General features: G+C 35.1%; 3 protein-coding genes across 6 annotated transcripts; 1 reads left to right on the top strand and 2 right to left on the bottom strand.

The window, feature by feature from the left end:
- Positions 1-4: 4 nt before the first annotated feature.
- On the bottom strand, positions 5-8402 carry Put (activin A receptor type 2 punt). 2 transcript variants are annotated; one of them, XM_078180205.1, is made up of 9 exons: positions 7799-8402; positions 7035-7225; positions 6788-6965; positions 6435-6589; positions 5956-6335; positions 5696-5882; positions 5490-5627; positions 5280-5411; positions 5-5186 (listed from the first exon to the last, which is right to left on the bottom strand). In XM_078180205.1, exons 1-9 carry the CDS (start codon positions 7845-7847, stop codon positions 5001-5003), a joined length of 1596 nt encoding a protein of 531 aa, XP_078036331.1. In that variant the 5' UTR covers positions 7848-8402; the 3' UTR covers positions 5-5000. The 2 variants fall into 2 exon arrangements, with proteins under 2 accessions (XP_078036331.1, XP_078036333.1); XM_078180207.1 differs by having other exon boundaries at positions 6450-6589.
- Positions 8403-9289: 887 nt separating this feature from the next.
- On the top strand, positions 9290-11510 carry LOC144470304 (uncharacterized). Its single transcript, XM_078181290.1, has 8 exons — positions 9290-9637; positions 9743-9816; positions 9903-10076; positions 10225-10427; positions 10496-10649; positions 10720-10988; positions 11069-11284; positions 11371-11510. The coding sequence occupies exons 2-8, from the start codon at positions 9768-9770 to the stop codon at positions 11422-11424; spliced, it is 1119 nt and encodes a 372-aa protein (XP_078037416.1). The 5' UTR covers positions 9290-9637; positions 9743-9767; the 3' UTR covers positions 11425-11510.
- On the bottom strand, positions 11356-22641 carry LOC144470300 (protogenin B). 3 transcript variants are annotated; one of them, XM_078181284.1, is made up of 20 exons: positions 22202-22641; positions 21405-21667; positions 21184-21316; positions 20945-21101; positions 20796-20867; positions 20480-20706; positions 20261-20406; positions 20026-20185; positions 19659-19943; positions 19396-19563; positions 19132-19323; positions 18869-19047; positions 18638-18785; positions 18466-18564; positions 18241-18394; positions 18026-18159; positions 17595-17960; positions 17236-17513; positions 17061-17171; positions 11356-16984 (listed from the first exon to the last, which is right to left on the bottom strand). In XM_078181284.1, exons 1-20 carry the CDS (start codon positions 22266-22268, stop codon positions 16775-16777), a joined length of 3549 nt encoding a protein of 1182 aa, XP_078037410.1. In that variant the 5' UTR covers positions 22269-22641; the 3' UTR covers positions 11356-16774. The 3 variants fall into 3 exon arrangements, with proteins under 3 accessions (XP_078037410.1, XP_078037411.1, XP_078037409.1); XM_078181285.1 differs by having other exon boundaries at positions 20796-20864; XM_078181283.1 differs by having other exon boundaries at positions 20796-20870; positions 22202-22640.
- Between the last annotated feature and the right edge of the window lie 275 nt (positions 22642-22916).

Genomic DNA, 22916 nt, shown 5'->3' with positions numbered 1-22916 from the left:
GTCATAGGCTTTCAAACCAGATTATATTTAATGAAATTGAACATACACCTATTTATAACCAGAAATGTACATATATACAGTAAAAATATATGATAATAATTACGGTTGATAAAGACGGTAATGACATGTAATAACTTACGATTATTATGAATGTAACTGTGATCATAGTGTATAGGCGAGTAAGGTTTATCAACTGCGATCGTGCGGAGTATAAAACGTCGAATTTTTTATTTTTACCGTTGTGACTTATATTTTTTGTCGAGTATCGATTCCGTACGTCGCATTGTGTTGTTTAACGAGCGTCTCTCATTTTTTAATTTTATCTGGTGTATAAATTATTATCGTCGCGCGCTTGTGGTTTGCTAAAATCACATTTTTTTACTTGCTTCATGTATTCTTTCGTATGCGGAATAGCATACACAGTATAATCAAATAAAGTCTACAATTGTAATTGTAAATCGTTTTTTGTATACTTCCTCTGTGTCATAGTATACTTCCTGTAAGGCATCCTGTTTCTTTAGAATATAACAGTATTACAAATACACGTAGTGTATAAAATAAACCACGTTGTAACTGTATTGCCTGAACCCAAACTAAATCTCGATTGTTTTCAATATTTTAATAATCTTTTACCTCCTATTTTTCATTAATTCTGCCAGGTTCTTTGCTGGTCTGCTCTTTAAAAAAAATTTCTAGTTCCTTTAATATGCTGTTATCGTACTCGAAATTCGTCTAAACGATGAAGTGGATTATATTACGTTTTTGCAAGCACCGCTATTTTGTTTTCTCTTTTATACTACGTAGAAGTCTACGATCGCCGCATTGATGATTTTCTACTATAAGGAACTTTATTCTTTCTTTACTCGGCATATCATCTATACGAGCTATGAGAAAAAGAATTACGGACTAAAATTAATACATTTTATTCAATTGCTTCTTAAAGTAACGATCTCCTACACCTGCGCCCTATAAAACATTTCAGGCCATCGTTACAAAAATTTTGAAAACGGTTACATCCAATGTGCGTAGGAACATTCTATTGCTATGAGTCATATTTAACTATTAAACGATAATTGAAAAAATTCTGTTCACTTCTTTCTTTAATGCTCTTACCCGCTAAATTACATCTTACTAAAGTTTATGTACAATCTCTTTTTATTCCTGTTAGACTGGATGCAAACAGATATATCTCATCAGTCTGCGTTATAATACGGTACAATTAATTAAAAAGAGGGTCCACAGTTGAACAAATTGTCTCATGAAAACAGTTACCATCTAATGAACTGCTAGGACTAACAATAGTGTTAGAAAGTAGACGTTGATACCAAATCAGGCATTATGTTATGCTTGATATGAAAGTGATCATAGCATTGGAAGTATTTCGTCACTTTAATGCTAAATTACAAAAAGACATTCACCGTTTTTACAAACACGATTTTAACAAATTGTCGATCCTTCTATTATACGAAACAAAGCTTTCGCAATTCACTGCAAGCAATTAATACAATTAATTGCGGCGGAAAAATCAGTATGATTATTTGAGATGACAGACGACGATGAAGAGCGTTTCGTGATTTCTATTTTTTTAATCAAAATCTTTATATCTGCACCGATGATACCGATAAGAATTTGCATATGCTAAAAGTCACAAGTTACAATATTGATTTACATTAATATACAGTATATTATAGGTGACTGGAATGCCATTATGGTACTGTCAATATTAAAACCTAACTTTCATATTATATTAATGGGATATGATTACTTTAAGAGACAAGCAATGTGGCATGATACGTTGTACGCATTGTCTATGATTTGTATATCTACCTATTTACAAGGAGTTTCAAAATACAGAATACCTCACCATTGCACTCTATGTGAATTTTATGATAGTGTTAGACTATGCACTACTGATCATAAAATTGAAAAGCTGTTTTTTTGTCCTCGTTTTATTGTAAACAAACGTTTTATTTGCAAAATCAGCCTTCGTTTCGACAGACTGATATTTTTCATCAAATATGTATCGCTTTCCTAACTTTTTACACAAAGACTTTTCTTTCTTTTTCTTGTTTGCAACAATCAGCAATGATGAGATTATACTATCCTTATTACATGATTTTTACAAATAAAATTCTCAACATATACATCTGTAAGTGTATGGTATGGGTGAGAGTGTATGGTATGTAAGAAGGAGTGTGCGGTTGTATGAATGTATAGTAATAAGATGAACATGAATGCATGGTTGTGTGCGTAAAACAAACGAATGATTCGGATCATCAATCGGGCGAGCGAGAACGGAACGTGGCGGCACTTCTTCGATGACGCCACGTGGGGACAGAAGTCGTTTTGTGTATGTCGTTATATAATAAAAGTTCACAATATTCATTTAACCAAGTTCCTTACACATCATATATATTTATGTATAGTAGGAAATTAAAAAAGAAGAGAGATTTATAATGGAATTTCTTTAAAGAATGCAGCTGGCTGCCTTTTCGATATGTAAAAGTCCAAAAATCTGTTTTAAATCTAGATAATAGAAGGAGTTAACCCATGGTCGATTCAAATGTACAGGATCATCGTATGGTCGACTGTTTCGTTAAGGTAACTGTGTTAAATAAACTCTGTGCTCTATGATATCCCGATCGCTTAACATTATTACAATTACGCTGTACCGTACGGTTGAATATTATACATAAAGATCTGTATCCTCTATTAAAATAAACATAATACTATACAATCACCCATGGGTTAATCAACCATTCGTAACATCGTGTACTTTAAGATTAATAGTTACACGTCACCGATCCCAACGTGTCTTACGCAACTAGAAACGAACATACAAAGACGAAGAAGCTCTATTGTGTGCATGTACTTTGTTACCCTTTTGGCACTGTTAAAGCCCATCATGTCAAAGACACAACAATCACCATCCTCTACTTGCTCCGATTACGATCAAGAGTCGAAATGTAATTAGGCCTCGTTTACGTTAATTTAACATTTAATCCGCACAATTATTATCACAGCTTGTAGTGCAATTACACCGTTCTGAATGACGCTAAGATTTAAAATCGTGAAGCTATTTTATGAAGCGTTCGCGCAGAAAGAAGAAACGGAGGAAGCTCCCTACACATTTTTACTATGGCAGTCCTAATTGAAACAACTTGGAGCAAGTAGAAGATATATGTTTGAAAATTGACTCGGTAACTCGATAATTTAAATAAACCTGGATTATTTGAAACGTGCATCTTGAACGGCTATTGCTTTTCCTTCGTATCATTAAGATTCAACACAGAGTAAAGTGTTCTATCACATAGTTCCGAGTATTATTACCACAGGTTGACAATCGATTGAGATATTATTAAATACTTTGTAAACTTATCCAGTCTGGTTATGCAGTCTTTAATAGAAAAGAGTTGGAAGGACATTGAAAGTAAAAACAATGTATTACAAAATCCTGAATGTCCAAAAGGAGTATTGTCTGAATTGAAACCATTAGATTCGTCAACTCTTTAGCGAATATCCATTCGGATTTATACCATAAATAAATAAATGAAAGTGTGTTAGATCAAATGAACGTGAATGCGCATTTCGAATCAAGAGCTTGGCGATCCTTTAGAGACGTTTATGTGAACTGTAGAACGTTTGTTCAAGCAAGATGCTCCGTTTCGTTAAATATTAATACATAAATAATATACAATAATTACGTATTCAAGGCCTTCTCTATCCACTGTATGTACACTGGATGCAAAGACTCGTTTCTCGTACGAACTAGAGAATTATCTTGTTCGAGAAAAACTGTGTACTTTCACAAATAAACTAGCATAATTGAAGCAAAATGTTAACAGGAAGACTATTACTTCGCTCGATCAAATTTAATCCATGAACGTGAACGTGATGTTAATTTTGATTATTCAATGCGTCTAACGTATGTATATACAGGCTAATGCAATGACTATTACCATTTGAATGTCTTAAAGGCAGTAAGAGTAGTAAAACAGGCATAATTCAATGAAAGTGTATCGTCCTCGGAAATTGTTTGAGCAAAGTATTGAATGAAGTTAAGTTCATGGAGAAAATTTTGTTCCGTGAAGTAAGCTAGTCGTCTTAAATATAGTATGTTACAAAAATGCAAAATAATCAGAGTTAGCTCATTTATTTCGTGCAAAGTCCTAATAAATTCCTCATGGCTTCCAATCAGTTAACTCGTCTGTTCCTACCAGGTACTTTGTATAAGGTTGTCAAGACATCTTTTTTTATAACAATTCACATACGATACCACTCTACAGAATTATTGAAATTCACTTGGCTAGTGTTTCCATCTTTTTCTTTGTTCATCTTGTTATCTCTGAACAATCATTGCATAGCTGCCTTACATCAATGAGGAATGTGATCGGATCATATTGAAAGAAGATATTTTTAGATCCAAGTGTACTAAAATGGAACTTGTCTTTCATTTAAAACAAAAAAAAAACGAATAAAGATAAGTAACAAATACAAATCGCGACTATAGTGCCAGTCAATAATACTGCATGCACAATTTTGATGGTGCTGCTCGTTCGATAACTGAACAAGATTCATGTGTGTGAAACATATATTTTAAAAGATTATGAAAGCTAGGAACCTTTGGCAATAAATTGTTTCTCACACCATTAAATCATAATTCATATTACGATTCAATTCTCTGTTAATGAAAACAGCTATGAACATATAATAATAACAAGCTAAATACTTCGTACGTAACACAGGTTGATATTAATGATACTTATGATAGCATTCTAAATCTGAATAATGTATGTTAAACGAAACAATTTCTTAAATTTAATTTTACATATAAAATTCTTATCAAGAAAGACAAAAGTCGATAGAAAAGCAGAAAAAAAATGATCACAAAACCACACACAAAAATTTGAACATTCCTCATTGATGTGATACGTAAAAATATTTTATGATACAGAAAATGGTTGTGCAATGTAACTAAAGCTATAATACACGTAGATCGACTACATACTAGATTCCTTAGTGGTGATAGTCTCGTTGGTATTATCAACTCTTATTAATGTCGACGAATTTAAAACAAGCGTCCTACTCAATGTAGCAACTCTTTCCATTACACAAGAAGCTGAAAGACGCGCTTCAGCATCGTGATCCCAACACTCTTCCATTGTATCACATATTGATTGAAGTCCCTAAGATCGTGTATTTATACACTTCAATTAATTTTGCCTTCAAACAATATAATGTATTGTATCATAGAATATTATATGAAAGAGTTTACTCACGGCATGTTTGCGCCACGTTTCTAAAATAAGTGGCCTTTCCTTCTTGTGCACAACACTTTCCTGCATATCCTCTAATGTTGGATGAAGTCCCACTTCATCCTCGAATGGTAATCTGTATTCTCCGATTGGTCCCTAATGAGCAAACGAACAAGTATAATGTATGTAGCATAAATATAATGAGCAACAAGAATTGTATAAACAAAAATTTACATCTTGTACGGTGCATCGAGAAGCTAATTCCCATAGCACAAGACCGCAAGCATACATATCGATCCGTAAAAACGAATCCCTCGTAAAATTAATTGCACCCTCCAATACTTCTGGTGCCATGTACCTCCTTGTTCCAACCTGCAGACGATAATTAGAAGTATGTTAACAAAAATATTAAGACTCAACTGTGAGATTCATCCACATACCTGTCCATGTGTATCACCACATGGCTTCCCAGGATGGAATATCAGTGCCAGACCAAAGTCTGCTATGCAGGCACTCATATTGGCTTTCAGCAAAACGTTCTTCGACTTGAAATCTCTATGCGCCACAGCAGGCTTGTAGCCGTTTGCTTTGTTGGCTGGTATCTCTTCGTGTAGGTGCATCAGACCTCTGAAACCAAACAAAATCCTCGAAATAACACATATTTGTACAGCATTAATGATATATATTAACTAGTAAATACCTTGCCATAGATTCTGCTATTCTACACATTTCAGGCCACGTGACAACATTTGCTTTCAAATAGTCGCACAATGAACCTTTTTCATGATAAGCAGTGATCAACCAGAATTCCGTTTGCAAATTATCCCCCCTCTTCTCAACGCCTATAAAACGTAATATATCTTCGTGATCCATGTGCGCAAGCTTGAAGATCTCTTGCTCGGTTTGCCAAGACTGCTTGTCCTGTATAGGGAACACCTTGACAGCAACAATCTCGTTTTTCAGTTGCGCCTTCCAGACTGCTCCGAAACGGCCGCGAGCTTTGATCTCCAGAAGTTGGATCGGCCGCAATCCTAAGTTGGGTGATGGCTGTGGCAGCGGGAGAGGTTCTAACGTCGGTACCTGTTAAATAAATTTTGTGTTAGTATTGTATACTAACCGAAGTTGATAAATACCACACCAAAACAAAACAATAACGTTTAGTAATTTGATATTATGTACATATGTCTTCCAAACCTCGTTGAAATATCCCAACTTCCTACGTCGGTAGCACCAATACAAAAATGGTAAAATAATAGCAAGGAGGAACATGGGTATGGATACTGATAAGACAAGTGTGATTATTTGTTGATCTGTGTTTGGAACGGGTTCTGATTCTGAAACATAATCATATTTAACAATCAAGAATATACAGTACAATTTATTCCAGAAGAACTCTATTTATCTTATTACTAACAAACTATTATTTCTACACATACTGATACAATTGATTTCATGCATTCAAATGAGATCCATCTTCTTTCATAACGAATTTGGATAAATAGAGTTCTACGATTCTCAAAGCAGATGCATACCATGAATAACATAAGGTTGGATAGGTTTGGAGGAGGATGTAGGGTGGGGATCCCATGTGAAATTCTGGTTACACATATTGCCATCGCAACAACAGAAGAATAACTCCTTTTTCCTCTCTGCACTGTTCTCGATGCAGTGTGGCCTGTCATAGCAGTCATTACTGTCCAGAAAACATCCCTGCAATATGTAATAGTATTATTTTCAATATCAGAGTAATTAAAAATAAAATAAACATTAAACTCGTACCTTCAATTTAATTATAGATTTTTTGGTGACATTATCAATTTGCCACAATACATAACAATGATTTCTTTTTCCTGGATCATGTGGGCCACACTCCTCCCTTCCAGAACATTCCTGTTGGGATTCTGTGCATAGTGTTTCATTATAAAATTCACATACCGAAGAACCTTTGACATCATGCCCTAAAGTAGGTCCTAAAAATAATAATCCCTTATCAAGAATGTTGAAAAACAAACAAATATGCATAGCTTAAAAGTACTGTAGATGTTTATACAAATACAGGTCTCTATGGATTAATTTATGAAAATTACAAACAAGAATATATTCGTTCCTTCCATTCAGTGTTCTATAATGTTCCAAAAAATCTGCAAGTACAATTTACAAAACTGTTTAAACAAATATTTTTCAAGTTTCTCAATCCGCTGTATACACCTCGTCCCTTAAATAAACAAATATATTCCAAGAGACATGTTACTATTATCCGAGCAATGCAAACAAGACGTGTTATTTCGATCGCAATGGATCCCGTTTGATTACAAAACAAACTGTCACCTCGGTAGAAAATCGACTTTCGTCGTTACGTTTGTAAACAGAGAGATACTTGAGTGATCGGTCCACGAAGTAACAAAGATTCAACGATGGTTTGCAACGTATTCGGTGAGGAAACAGCATACCGCGATCCTCGGGGCAGGATTTCGCGTCGGAGCGTGTAATTTGCGTCGCGGATGCGAACGTTCAACAGGGGAGATAATGGTGCATACGATTACCTAACAATCCTAGGATGAGATATGGCAGTACGGTCGCATATGCGGGCATCGTGAACGGCTCGCGAAAAGCATACCAGACGAATTATTTTTCAAAGTCTAGGCGCACAGTGCTCGCGAAGAAATGTGGCTAGAGCGCCGGACTTTGGTGCGCAAGGTCCGGGGTCCCCGTTTAGCCGTCACATCTGGCTTATTTTCTACGTGATCCACACCATCGCGTGTCCCTGCTCTGCTTCCCTTTCACGGCCCCGTGTTCCTTGAACACAGACCGCCCAGTCAGAAATCAACACCAGAACGCCAACAGAGGAAAAAATCGAATCGCGAACAGTCTATTAGCTATTAAGCAAATTGTAGTAATTCATCCACCGACACATCTCTCTTTCTCTCCCCCTCCCACGTATCTGTATGAACGCGGACACCATGGATTTATGACATTCCTCACTGTCCGATCGTTACGATTACGATCACTTTGAAACGACCACGAGAACGTAGACGAACGATCGATTGAGTACGTACACAACCGCGATAAGACGAGTCACGATCGGATTGATAAAAGTCTGCGAAATTCCGCGGATTCACGAATGTACGTGCCAGACGCACGGCGAGATGGATCATAAACTAATGGATCACGATAGAACGACCCGCGAACCTGCGGAACTGATAACGTCGCGTTTGCATCCCGCGATGCTCGAAGGTAGTGAAAATTGCCGACTAACGTTGCATTTCTCTACCGTATATTCCGCTTACCTGTTTATAGGAGCACTAAAATAAAAGAAGAAGAAACAAAATTGTACGCGTGGTGCTTTTCTATGTGAATATTTAGCAATTTAGACTTCCTCCTGGCACGTTTAGTTTCGATCACGCCGCTGGGGGTGTTGCAAAACGATCTATTAAAATTATTAGAGATGCTAATCTATCTACTGTAAATCGGAATTCTTTTTTTAGTGACATATATGGATGTTTTTATCACCTGTGTGTCAATGGACTAAACACCTAAAGGCAAATTGTGATTTTCATTCAAATAGTTCAAAAATGAATGCGCATTGAAAAACAGTTTCTGAAAACAGCCAGAATTTCGTTTTTGGTGTGTCCGATAGATCTCAAGTCTGAACTCTGAACATTCGTCTTATCGACTCTATCTTGCTTCGTAATTTGACCACTTTCGGGTACAGCGCGCGTAAGTGATAGAACTATGGCGGTTCATTTGAATCGAATTACTTAATCGAAAAGTTCTAGTTCTAGAAATTACTGTTGGTTTCAACAGTAAAATTATATTAGCATACTCTGCAACATACGTCGTCTTATTCGCATCTTTGAGTTATTTCTTATACATTGTAATCGTTGGCGAATCAAGAATTCGCAAAAGATGTCGTCCGTCTATAAATTTTAATTCGCCCTCTTGTGAAGACAGCCGTAAGCATTTGAACCACACATATTACCGATGCGGACACATGGACGGAAGACCCTATTACACAATAACACATACGTTAATACATGTACGAATGGATTATGCACAGTGTAAAGACTACACCTTACACTATGCCACGAGATGTGCGCGAGTGAAAAACACTACATGAACTGAACAAATCGATCAATGTGATCGTGATTCCATTTACCGTTCAGCGGTGATTCTTTGGAATTTGTTGGTTAGTGGTCATCGCGAGATTCGTGCTGCATTTGAATTGCATCCGAGAGAGTGGTGTGGTGGGTGAATAGGGAACGGTGCCGCGAGAGGCTATCTTTCTTTAACCATAGACAGCCAAAAAGTGACCACGACGTCGATGACTCTGCCGAAAGGAAAAAGCCGTGGTAACACGTTCCTCTTCGCGTCCAGGTTTTGAGGTTAGTCGAGGGAAAGTGGTGGTATTCAGATAACATTGTTGCGGCCGGTCCGTTTCATTTGCGGGGAAGTGTCACATCGGCTGAGATTCTGTTTCTCTTCGATAGAGGTTTCTTTAAATGACAAGCAGTCATGGCAACGTCTGAATCTGTTAGAAAGCCGAGAGTCGTAGTTTTAGGAGGTGAGTATAATTTCATTCGTTGCACGATAGCAGGACGGAAGCGATAAACAGAAATGTGAAGAAAAGTATTATTATCGTTGGAACAGGATGCGGTTTCATAGGGCGTAATCTTGTCGAGTATCTGCTGGATAATGATCTCGCTTCGTTCGTCCGTGTCGTGGACAAAGTGCCGCCGCAGACTGCTTGGCTCAATGCTAAACACCAGCAAATATTCGAGCATCCTTCGCTCGAGTTCAAGAGCGCCAACTTAATTAACGCAGGTAACAGAGAATGAAAGATGTCCCCGAATTGTCAAGCGGAATAGTTTCTCTTGAATAGAAAGATCCACGGTATTCTTATTTAATTCCGTAAGATCCCAGTGTCGTTGCCTGAACGTGTACTTGTCATGTATTTTTGAATTGTTTACAGTATCTTGTCAAAATGCATTCGCATCCGACAATCGGTTTGATTATGTGATTAATTGCGCTGGGGAGACAAAGAGCGGCCAGACGGATCCCGTGTACAAAGAGGGGATCTATAAACTTAGCATGAACTGTGCACAGCAAGCAGCCAAACTGCAAGTTGATCGATACATAGAGATATCTTCTGGCAATTTTAATGCTTCCGAAAAAGTATGTAATTTTTCAGTTTGAGTCTGATTATGGAAAAAACAAAAATCTACGAAAATGTTACTTTTTAGAATCCTCATAAGGAAGATGAAATTGGAGATCCTTGGACATATGTCGCAAAATATAAGTTGCAAGTAGAAAATGACTTAAAGAATATACCAAATTTAAAATATACAGTACTTAGACCAGCTATTGTATATGGTTGTGGAGATAAAACTGGTTTAGGTAACAAAAGATTTAAATTTTTTTATTGAGATTATGATATTTTAAGCTTATGGTACATATCTCCTTCTAGCACCACGTTTGGTAGTGGGAGCAGTTTACAAACATTTGGGAGAGATGATGAAATTACTTTGGGGACCAGATCTTCATATGAACACAGTTCATGTAAGAGATGTAGCTAGAGCTATCTGGCATATAGCAAACAGACCAGATACAGTGGGTCAAACATACAATGTTGTTGATGAAGGTGATTCTACTCAGGGATCCATCAGTGCTATTGTTTCCGAGTTGTTTAACATCAATCACGATTATTGGGGTACTACATTGTCTACATTGGCCAAAGTACGAATGAAACTGTAATGTTTTGAAGGTAGCTTGTTATTAACACAATTTACAATCGCTGCTTCTGTTATGCATTCTAGACTGATATGAGCTCTGTAGTGGAGGAAGTGAATGACAAGCATATGGGACCTTGGGCAGAAGCTTGCAACAAGGATGGCGTGGAAAATAGCCCATTATCCCCGTATATAGATCAAGAACTTCTTTACAACAAACATTTGTATCTACAGCCAGGGAAGCTGTTAGATACTGGATTCGTTTATATGTATCCCAAACTCACAAAGAATGCTTTGAAAGAAGTATACAATTGTTTTCAGAATTTAGTATGATTATGAACAGTTAGTAATTTCCAAAGATTTTGTTACATCAATTTATTTTTCTCTAGGTTCTTGAAGATTACGTGAACATGAAGATATTTCCACATTCATTGATCTTATGAAGTGTAGCAATGCAGACTGCCAAGATCAATTATTGAAACAGCTTACAATGACTTGTATAAAGAACTTTTTGGAGCGTTTCACCTTGTGCCTAGTAATCTATGCAAGTTACGTACTTTATTGTATGTTATACATTTTACTCATATTTTACCCGCTAACGAATACTGTTAGTCAAGTTTATATAGAGTATACAAGATGGAATACGAAGATTTCATATAATAAGCCTATCTGCAAATGTGATAAACTAGGAATTAATGTACTTAATTTTATCATAGTTTGAGCTATGAAATTTTTGCACGTTAAGGTTGCTAGTCAAGTTTTGACACGAGTATAAAGAGTAACGTGAGGTTTAAAAAATGCTGAAGAGCGGACAAGATACTAGAGATATTTACATGCCTAAACTTAATGTATTATAGCATGTAGAAGTTGTTTGAACGAATATTTTAGAGAATTATGTACATCATAAAATATGCTTTTTATATTGCATTTCTCCAAGACTGGCAAAATAATTATAATCGTTGAAAAAAAAGTGGGAGAAACTAATGAGATTCATGTAGAGAGTTAGGAGGGAATTTTTTTGTTTTTACATCCACTGCATTCCAATATAGATCTTCCATTGAGCTGTGACTCGAGACTTCAGAAATCTTTTTATTCCAAGCAAATAACGGTTTTGTAAGTTTAGAAATATTAGATACATTCGAATTATATAATGTATTAAATCAAGTACAAATAATATTACTTAAGCTAGAAAAATATTTCTAAAACGCCAAACATACGAAAATTGAGTAGGTTTATTACACGAAAAGGTAAACCTAATTTTGCATCAGATTGTATAACAAAATAAATGCATAGGCTAACGGCACTAACTGCCAATTAAGATTAATAGTATTACTCCTTTAAAACAATTGTTATTAATCATTTGATAATAAAGTTATTCATTTATGCAATTTAATCATCATGCGTTTTCATTGTATCTCTCATCTAATTCCGAGAGTTGTATTTATTAGGAATAGGATATTATCTCTTGTCTTTTCTCTCTGCAAGACAAATAACATCGATACACTATCTTAATTTTATTCAATCATTGGTTACAACAAGATACTGCGCTCAGAAGGGTCAACAATATCATTAAATATTTCGTGTATCGTTTTAATTCGAATACTTTAAACAATAAGATTATAATTTCATGTAGTTCATTATACATAATATATTAAAATATATACTTTTAATATTTTCTGCGGATAATATATATACAATCGTAGAGTAAAAATATTTACAAAGTAGCTGCACCCTAAAAAACAGTATAATCGTCGCAGTACGCTAATTATGTAGGTGTCGGTAAAAAAAAACAGGTAGAGAAAAAAATGGTAAGGATTCGCGAATAATAAATTAATAAAGTTACGTTAATACATATTAATTACTACTACAATTAACGGTAGTAATACAAACATCAATTTTACCGTGTTTCTTCGTTTTCTTTTCTTTTTCATATATATCTCGTCGTATAAAATAAAATAATGTCTTGGCTATATCTATCCACTGTCACGCGACAAATATATTTTCTGAGGTAAATCGTGTAAATCTAAATTATAGTGTTGTGTAATAGGTACTGAGGTTAAGTTAAAATTAAGTAATATAAGGTCCCACCCCGTACAAGCGTGGTGGCAATTATGGAGGTATATTTACTTGACTAGAGTCGCCGCACGATCTATAATTAATACTTTATGTCCATGTATGGCCAATACTATTGGGTCGTTTCGTCTTGAAACGCTATTGCAAATGAAATGAAATAATGACTACACTCTCCCTTCACTATCTGGTAAAGCAACGAAATAATTTTTTATGAAAATATTAAAAAATTTGTATGCACAAATGAAAGATGCTAGACGGTACTTCTTCTAACGCGCTTAATTGAAATATTGCTTAGTGTGATAGAATGTAGAAGTAGATATGCGTCATGAGAACCGACTAATAAAATACTTTATTTCGTTTCCATAAAGACCTCACATGACAAATGAATATTTTCTATAAAAAAGAAGAAAAAAAATCTATTGTTGAAATAGCCTCAATTCCAAGTATTTCTCTTTTATACAAATCGTTATACTCTAAACATGACATTTACAATACTTGTTCCTGCTTTCTGCAGTTTACAGATAAGATGTTTATTGCTTTGTACTTCAATACTGCAATTATTAATTCGTTCGTTTAGAAGTTAATTGAACACTTAGCACGGCGACTCTATTTTCTGCTTTTTCATTTTTCGTCGTTTTTTTCTACGAAGTCTACAACTTATCACATCCACACAGTTAGTTGAAAAACGTATAGTACTACGAACTGTTTCATTGATGTAAACAATCATTGATTTCTTATAAATTCGATAAACGGTTTATCAAAATGGAAGATTTTTATGCAAAGTACAAAACGAATGAAAAAATTTCCGGTAAAAAAGTATTAATGGCAGTTGAAATGTTGCTGCACTTAAATATATACCTAGTACATCATTATGTTACTAAGAATAAAATGATCAAAAGTGTTTATAAATCTATATTCATTCACTTCCCTTACAAAATCTATAAAATCAATCGTTAAAATTCGTATACAGTAAAAAAAGCACGTAATTTTTTTTTAATGAGATAGAGCATAATATTCGCCGCAAGCATTCGTCGCTATATTAATTATCTTTTTCTCCATCATCTATCAACGCTTTTGAACTATCATTTTCTTTTCTTTTCCTTTATCCATAAAAACAATAATACCTTTCTCCTTAGAATTATTAAAATTCCGTCAATATTATAAAATTGTACAAGCTTAATAATTAACATATACATACAGTGCGAAAGATATATCGAAATATTTGAAGAGAGTTCAATGCAAAGGAGAAACAAATTTTATAAGCGATCGAAGTTAATTAGTTGCTTACCGATTATATTATCAATTCTCGTGTCCCCCATTCAACTTTAAGAAGAGTAACAAATACTTTCAACAAATATAAAAGTATACCACTATATGTCAGTAACGTAAAATGTAACAGGTTCATGTTAAATATGATAACAAATGGAAAACAAATTGTTTAAATAAAAAAATCACAGAACAAGCAAATTCTATCTGTGAAATGTATGCTTGCAACAAATCAGATTTGTTGTGTTTTAATGTAAAGAATAAATAGCTACTGCGTTGTATGAAATGAGATTCTGATAAAAAAAATGTGATCATTTAATATCTAACAAATGTTATTACACGATGTGCAAGTAAAATTATCTTGTGTTTTTTTTCTTTTCATTTTCTTTCTCTCTCTCTTTTCTAAATCAATCAGATCTTGTAACTATTTCACTCTTGAAGTCTTGTTACAGTCTATTAATATTGAGTTCGAATAAAACATAAGTAAATCATAATTTATACCTAAAAATGTATAGCTGCAGAGTGTGTTCTATATAAAAAATCTGTATTAATAGTAACATGTCTTTAACGTAAGGCAGAATTATTTTCTTTTTCTTTTGTAGAACTGATATCAAATTATAATATTTAACAAATTATTTCGTATAAAGATGTAGAAATCTGTACAATAAATATAATATGGTAAAAATCTCTAGCATGTGCAGATTGATTTAATTCTATATGATCTATTTCAGGATACACCATTTCAAAAACTGCTTCTAAAATGTTGAACAAGGTTCAGATCACCTATGTTCAATTATTTCTAAACATCTAATAAAAAGGTCTATCTTGAAATGGAACACTATCTTTACATGATTTTATACTGTGCTTGTAGTGACTACGTTATTGCATGATTCAGTGTATTGTGATCATTTTGGGTACTACTGAACGTGTAAAATGTAATAAATAACAATTAATGGAGGTACAATAATAACATGACATATCTACGTCTCACTCTAAAAGATATAGCTTATTTCTATCAGGTACTGTGTTGGGTTTCATCTCTGTCATGGTAACATGCACCAGTCTGGAATATGTTTTGTAGTTTTGTTTCGTTCTTCCCTTTGTATGATGTAGTTAACTTTAAATGTCTTGTACAACGTAAGATTTGTCTTTGTCATACGTAAACTGACGACGTGAACAGGAAAAAATATTTAGAATATAAACTGTGCTGATAGTATCCAATTACTATGTACGCATTTCAATATATCCTTTAAAACTATATGATCTTTACGTCGAAGTTTTGTACATGGTGCTAAAAAATTTAGAATTTCTTCTTTTAAAAACTCTAATCTTATTTTTTCCTGCTCCTTCTAAATGCTGCAGTAGTCTATAATACAGTGATTAGACGTATAATATAAACAAGACTTTGTTGAATTAATACAAACATCTCAAGTGTCTCCTTTTATAAACAAAAAGTGTTCGATAACATTCGACTTTTTGATAGAATAAATATTCGCCAAAGTTTAGTAGATGCTATACACTCGTCTTGGTAGCACTGGCATTAAAAAGCAAATCTAAATTCCAACTGTATTTCAAATAGATTAAGATCTGATTATTTTTCTCTCTTTTTAATCACTTAACTAAAAAACATTTTCATGTCAATTTCCATGTGGCTAATAGAAAACTTAAAAGTGTGGAATGATCAATACTATTGCTTTTCTGGAAAGCAATACATATCATGAATTAATTTAGGCCATATCTGTACCTGAATATTATCAATAATTTTGTCCTTCCTAGCATAAAAGGAATGCATTATTTACCTATCCTTCGCTATCATTCAGAAACATAATACTCCTATCTTATAAACATATTCACAGATTAATAGTTAAATCTATTTACAGAAGCATCAAGAGCCCTCTTCCCGTCCCATTATCTCATTCTTAATTTCACAGTCTACCCTTTCATGGGTATCTATCTACTCGCGTGTATGAGCAAGTTAGTTAATGAATATTAAGTATCATTCGCATGATTTATCTGTAGCACAGTATTGTTCAACAGAACACAAAATCTAAGAATCGTTATTAGATTTCTTATCGAATCGTTAATACAGGAATACTTCTCAGTGTTCTCAATAGATGTAACTTGCTTGAAAATGTTATTTACAATAGTCTGTGTTCAAGTTCGACGCGCACTTATTTGTACGACGCTATTATTTACATTACTTACCAGAATGTTTCAGTATTTTCATTTACAAACTGTATCATACTCAATTCGTAAAGTGTAGTAACTTGCATTGCTTCCTACTTCCTCGAGAATTTCATTCTTGTTACTTTTTTGCCCACGCGTACACATATGTGTTCGTATACACCTTATGTACACGTTAATTCGAGCCACGGGAAAAATTTTTTGTATCCTACCTGTTGCACAGTAACAGAGGAAGAAAATGTGAATACTGAATCGTATCGACCACAACTTTCATCCGTTTGGTCCAAGCGCTGGAACAGATATACACATAGCCTTCGACAAGGATGTATCTCCGTCCGGGCATCCCGAGTTGTTGTTTAAACTGCTACTGCTACTGCCTAAAGTACAATTGACCATCGTGAGCTGTGTGCCCTCTAAATCTGGCTCCAACTCGTGCTCTGACGTCTGTTTCACGAAGACAGCGCTGTCCTTTGTTTTGTACTGCAAACATACAAATACGACTGTATTTAATAAAACTGTTCTCTTGCTGATACTTTCTTGTTATTACTATCCGCACCTGTGAACTTTTAGTTACTTCAATATCCTTAGGGTCGCCATTCACATCCCATGACGTTAGCAGAGGTTCCTTGGCGCAGGATTCCACAATCCCATTAGACTTCCCACCACCCTGTAGCAACAATTGAATGAGTTATTTATCCTTGGGCAGAGAAATGGCATTTATTTGCACATACCTTTGTATCCAAATGTGGGTTTGTTGCAACTGGAGACGATGGGCAAAGAACAGCAAGTTCGATTTCATTGGGTGTTACCCTAGTATTCATTTGCTGGCTCACCGACGTAGAGGACTCGTCTACGCAACATCTATTACCATTTCGCACCAATGAACGTCCTTTCATTGCTTGTGTGTTGTCTCTCAAAATACGAGCGTTTTCCCACTTCCTTCGGCAGTACATGCTACACAAGCAGATCGTAATAAATCCGATGCTTATACTTGCCCCAAGAATCACTCCTAAACACGAGTTATATCATATAATTATTGTCAATGTTGAGTAACGTCAAATAAGATTGCTTTCTAGAATCTATCGCTCACCAAGACTTTGATCTGGTTTTATGTTTTGCGGCGGCTTTTGCTCATCCGGTGGATTAGGTACTTTTGATGGACCGCCACTAGTGATAATATCGATAGGCACGGAAGGTTTACCATAACCGGCTTTCGTGGAAGCCCGGACCATAACGAAGTATCGTTTTCCCGGAGTCAACTCTAGTAAGATCGCCGATGTTTTATTACCAGGTACCGTCATGTTTTTCCACGTAGACTTCGAATCCATTAAATCCGTGGTATACATAACAAAATAATTTTGTATTATGCCATTCGTATTGCTAGTTTCTTTCCACGCGATTCGAACTTTTGTATTGTTCACCAAAAACCACTGCACCTCCTCCACTTTCCCAGGAACTAAAAGTATCGAGTTATCAATATACTACCGACTTACAAAATTAAATCTAAACGTCCTAACTTACTGTCTTCGTTTGTATAACATTCGATAGCTTCGCTATACAAACTGCTTTGGTTAGGGTTGTTTCGAATAGCTCTTACTTTAAATTGATATAGCGTAAATGGTTTAAGTTTATCGATGGTCGCTTTCGTAAGGTTTCTAGAAGTATAATAGTTATTAAACAATTAAAAAGTGCCAATATAAATTAAAGCGGCATGAAGTACTTATTATTCTACGTACAATATGATACATTTGGGACCATCGAAATTTGCAGTATGAATTGCCTGGTAGCATAGTTCGAAAGAATCCGCTTGATGCGCGCCACTCAATGACCATGTTACATTTATGGAAGTTGATGAAACAGGAATAGCTTCCAAGGCCATTGGAATATTATCTGAATTAAAAATTAATAAATTAATTGCGTCCATAACAGCTCTACTACTTTTCATAACATGTACAACTTACTTGCATCTGGTGGAACAGTTTCTATCTTTTTTGTCAGACAGCTGGTTGCTTCGTCCGAACTTATCATACACAAACCCACTGTATATGAAACATTTACATCTAAACAAAAAAATAAATAATTAAAATTCTCGAAAAAAATGCAGAGCAAAATTTTACCAAAACTGGTGCTTACCAAGATTAGTAAATACATGTTCAGTAATATTTTGTGGTAAAAAAATATTTGCGATTTTCTGTCCTTTTTGATTTTCACAATAGATTTGCCAACGATCAAATTCTGATTTAATTTTATTATTTTCTTTAATATTAATTTTCCATTCCACCTAAAAAACCAAAATTTTACGTAAATACGAACGGTACATTGAATATCAAACTACAATGCCTAATTTGAAGACTCTGTACAAACCTTTACAATCGAAGAATTTACAAGCCATACTTGCATATCCACGACGTTTTTGATAACAATTGATTCTGCAAATGGCATAGTCACAGTTGACCACTCTAACTGCGACTCGCTCATATTAGGCCACCCTACAGTTGTTTTTGCTTGTACTCGTAGATCATATTGTGCACCGGGTATTAAATCTATCCAATATGAATAATTGAAATCAGTTCATCATGCATTATTCAGCCTGTATTAATGAACAATTAAAACAGTAAAATATATACCAGAAAGTACATAAGATTCAACGCTAGCAGGTAAAGAAAGAACACGAGATGATGGATGTTCATGTCTCCTGCACTGTAATTTGTATTGTTCGATGATACCACGAGCCTCCTTTTTAGCGAGTGGTTCCCACGATACATTTAATTTTGTACTACTAATTATATTCACTTTTACTTTTGGTACACTTATAGGAACTGTGTAAAAAGACAACATTTTTAATATTCTTTTCATCTGAAGAAATTTTAGAACGAAGAGAATTAACTTACCACTTGGAGCTGTAGAACACAAAATGGTGGCTGATTGGTCACTAGGACCATTATTGTTCCACACTCGTATGTAGAAAGAGTAATTAGTAAACGGTTCGAGAAGCTTCGTCACTTCCACCTCCGTAGAATTACCAGGTTCTGGTGGTGAAACTTCTTCCTTTCCTCCTTCTGTATTAAATACAATATATGGGAATTCATTATACAATATCTGATTGTGATGAATATTCTTATTCAGTTGATTAATTCTTTGTGAATTCACTCACCTACGGGACTGTAATGGACGGTATAAGCTGTAATACTGGTGTATGGTAGAGACTTTGGTGGAGCCCAGGAAATAAAAATTTTAACTGGTGATACAGCTTTACATTTCAGAGAGGTAGGTGCAGCAGGACTATTACGAGACGTGTTTACTTGAAGCCGACCTGCGGCCCAAATTTCGCCAGCTGAGTTCACAGCAACACATTGATAAATACCGGAATCTGAAGGAACCGTTGCTGATATTGCTAACTCCGTTTTATTATGTTCTTTTACATATGTAGTCCTACGTCCTGTAAACGGTTTATGTATTAGAGCATAGCTTCGTTTAAAAAATTCTATACTTATGGACCGTTTTGCTGAGATAGTAATTACCGTTCATTGTAATATTTAGCGAGTCTTTTAACCAATATATTTTAGGCATAGGCAATCCCTGTGCTTGACATTCAAATCGTGCGGTTCTTCCATTCGGACATACTTGGCTTTTAGGAGTTTTTAAAAACGTTGGTGGTACCAGAACGTCCACAGTAATATTCTAAAAGAAGTTTTTGTATAACGTTACTATAGTTACAAAAATTAATAACTATTGCAGCAAGCTTCTACGACGCACCTGAATCTCCAAATTGTTTGTAACAATGGTTTTTGTAGAACATAGATAAATGCCTGCATCGGACACACTCACGTTTACCAATGACAATATACTAATTCCAATACTAGAATTAAGCAAAATGCGAGGTTGCGCAACATTTTGGGTATCTGAAAAAATTGTTGTGAGACAGATTTTAATTCGTAAAAGTATTTGAATGTCACGTGAGTGTAAATAAGTTACCAGTATAGCGAGGAATAAATGTCCACGTCATAAGTGGAGATGGATATCCAGATGCAGCACATGCTAAACTAACACTTGTCCCATTTAGCAACCAATGATTATACGAAACCTGCGGAAACAAGGATGGTGGCGTATGCGATCCATTACCCTCTAGCTGAGCGATAACGGTTAATTTTGCCTCTTTACTTTTTTTGGTTTTCTTTAGGAATTCATTATTTACTACGCATCTAGAAATATAAGTGTATGCTTCGCTTTATTATTCCCGATTGTAATTTGCAACTTAATCTACAATTTATACATCTAAATATGCACATACCTATATGAACCAGCATCTGATAACTTCGTTGCTTTTATGTACAGAACACCTGGTGGTACCATAAAATACCTACTACTAAAAATCAAGTACATCAATATGTAACAAAAAAATATAAAACATACTGTTGGTCAGTCATAAGTTTTTCTTACTTTGAATTATTATGATTGGGCAACAATTTTTCTCCATTATGCTGCCATGTGATATTAGGAGGAAAAGGAACACTATCTATTAAGCAAGACAGTCTTGCTACTTCACCTTCGTATACAGTTACATTTTCAGGTGATTCTTTAAATATATGGGCAAGTTCTAGAAAGTAGAGATATGATTATAATTATGAAATGTGTTGTAAAACAGTCTAATAATAAATTAATTAAAAAAAGGAACATACCAGCTATTTGTATAAATGTAGGAGACGATCGTAAAAGTCCTAGATTAGTATGTGCTACACAACGGTACTCATCTTTGATATAATCCCTAAAATTAACTGTGGTATTGTTCTTTTCTTTAAATTTCTGCACCATCTGTAATAAGAATAGTATCAAGTATAACAATGAAAAATTAAATCTTTTATGTAAAGATATTGATTAATTATTACTTGAAATAACATACCTTGTGTAAGTGAAGAGAGCCATTTCGTAGAAGAGTACAACGTGCAATACCACATGGTGGTGCTGATACCCCATTGTGTAACCAAGATACATTCTGATTTGAACCAGCTATACAACTAAGTATAATTCCTTTTTTCCCTAATATCACATGACCACTGGGTTGAATTTCTAATGTTACACCAGAACCTTTGGTTGGACTAGTATTGAAGTTTTCTGGTTTTGAAATATTTATGTTGTGTAAACCGACTCCAATTTCTTTGACACCTGAAATTAAAGGCCACGATTTTGTATATGTATTAGGCAATTAAACATCTGTGTTCTCAATATGTGTGCACATAGATTAGAAAGTTACTAGGGTGATATGCGACGTTTTCTTTCTTTGCAAATGCAAACGTATATTTAAATACACGTGTAATAGGAATGCACGGACATCGGTAAACAGAAATACACGGCGAATGGTGTTAAAAATTATAAAAATTGGAATCTAGATTAGTTTACCATCGCACACGTATTGAAATGCGCATGAACTAAGGACTTCTACTTGAAATACACATAAAACTGTAAAAGCGCATCGGCCGATGGTTGCACGAACAATCATTGAAAATCATTCAATACAGACACACCGTGCGCGTTTAATGGTACGTGTATCCGGTAAGAGATGAATTTTGAAATGAATCATTGGTGAAAGTATGTAATAGAGAAAAGTTAGGAGAGAAACGTTAGCGCGTGGTCCAGCATGTATCAGTTTGGTTTGGTGAACATAAACAGATTAGATAGGAGAAGAGGAGGGAGACGCACCTGCGACACAAGCGGGCTTTAGCACTTCTGTAAACAAGATGCTCAGTAAAAGTACTCGCGCCGCCATATATTCACGCTCATTGGCACTGGTTTCACTGATAAATCTCAACCGAAACACGCCGTCGATTCGGTAGACTTTTCCGCGAAATTGGTCGCCGCATGTTTGACATCGGCTGCAAGAGTTTTCGGCCGTTCCGTTCGCCGAACTCTTACCCCCCTTCGAGGTTCGCCTCGGCTTCTCACATCATCGTCGTGCGAAACAGTATATCGTCACCGAGATCTCGAGGACGTCGACAATACCGAGAATTGCACGGCCGTCGCGAATGATACTCGATTAGTTTCGTTCGCATTAGCACGCGATTCGTTCGTTTCTTGCCATCTTCTACCACTGCTACCACCACGTTTTGTGACAGGGTATGGCCACTCGATAGAATGTTTTGTTAAAAGGGACGCGAACGCCCTCCATCGAGATGCCGCGACACTAAATCTCAAGCTCCTAAAACCTGTCCTGTACACCGCTAGATGGACACTACTGGGCATAGACAAAGAGTACACTTGCAGAAGCGAAACACTCCAAGTTTTCTTTGCGCGTTTATACATCTGTCAATCCAATATTGTCTTTTTATTTAATTCTTAAAGCTATTAATATTTCAATTAAATGTTGAGCATGTAATTGTAGATAAAGAAATGTAACCTGAATTATTTCTATGCAATT

This window comes from Augochlora pura, chromosome 5 (assembly GCF_028453695.1).
Source record: "Augochlora pura isolate Apur16 chromosome 5, APUR_v2.2.1, whole genome shotgun sequence".
NCBI lineage: Eukaryota > Metazoa > Arthropoda > Insecta > Hymenoptera > Halictidae > Augochlora > Augochlora pura.
The sequence above is the reverse complement of the archived record's forward strand: the minus strand, read 5'-3'. Positions and strand labels throughout refer to the sequence as shown.

What these genes read in the sequence shown, in the direction of transcription:
- Put (XM_078180205.1), bottom strand. Translation starts at nt 7,847, where the DNA reads ATGCCCGCATATGCGACCGTACTGCCATATCTCATCCTAGGATTGTTA. An exon ending in TCTCATCCTAGGATTGTTAG is followed by an intron (nt 7,226 to 7,798) that starts GTAATCGTATGC and finishes TATTATTTTTAG; the next exon opens with GACCTACTTTAGGGCATGAT. An exon ending in CTCGATGCACCGTACAAGAT is followed by an intron (nt 5,412 to 5,489) that starts GTAAATTTTTGT and finishes TTTGCTCATTAG; the next exon opens with GGACCAATCGGAGAATACAG.
- LOC144470304 (XM_078181290.1), top strand. Translation starts at nt 9,768, where the DNA reads ATGGCAACGTCTGAATCTGTTAGAAAGCCGAGAGTCGTAGTTTTAGGA. An exon ending in GAGAGTCGTAGTTTTAGGAG is followed by an intron (nt 9,817 to 9,902) that starts GTGAGTATAATT and finishes TCGTTGGAACAG; the next exon opens with GATGCGGTTTCATAGGGCGT. An exon ending in CATTGTCTACATTGGCCAAA is followed by an intron (nt 10,989 to 11,068) that starts GTACGAATGAAA and finishes TATGCATTCTAG; the next exon opens with ACTGATATGAGCTCTGTAGT.
- LOC144470300 (XM_078181283.1), bottom strand. Translation starts at nt 22,268, where the DNA reads ATGGCGGCGCGAGTACTTTTACTGAGCATCTTGTTTACAGAAGTGCTA. An exon ending in TACATTTATACAAATAGCTG is followed by an intron (nt 21,102 to 21,183) that starts GTATGTTCCTTT and finishes TCTACTTTCTAG; the next exon opens with AACTTGCCCATATATTTAAA. An exon ending in GTGTTCTACAGCTCCAAGTG is followed by an intron (nt 19,324 to 19,395) that starts GTAAGTTAATTC and finishes CTTTTTACACAG; the next exon opens with TTCCTATAAGTGTACCAAAA.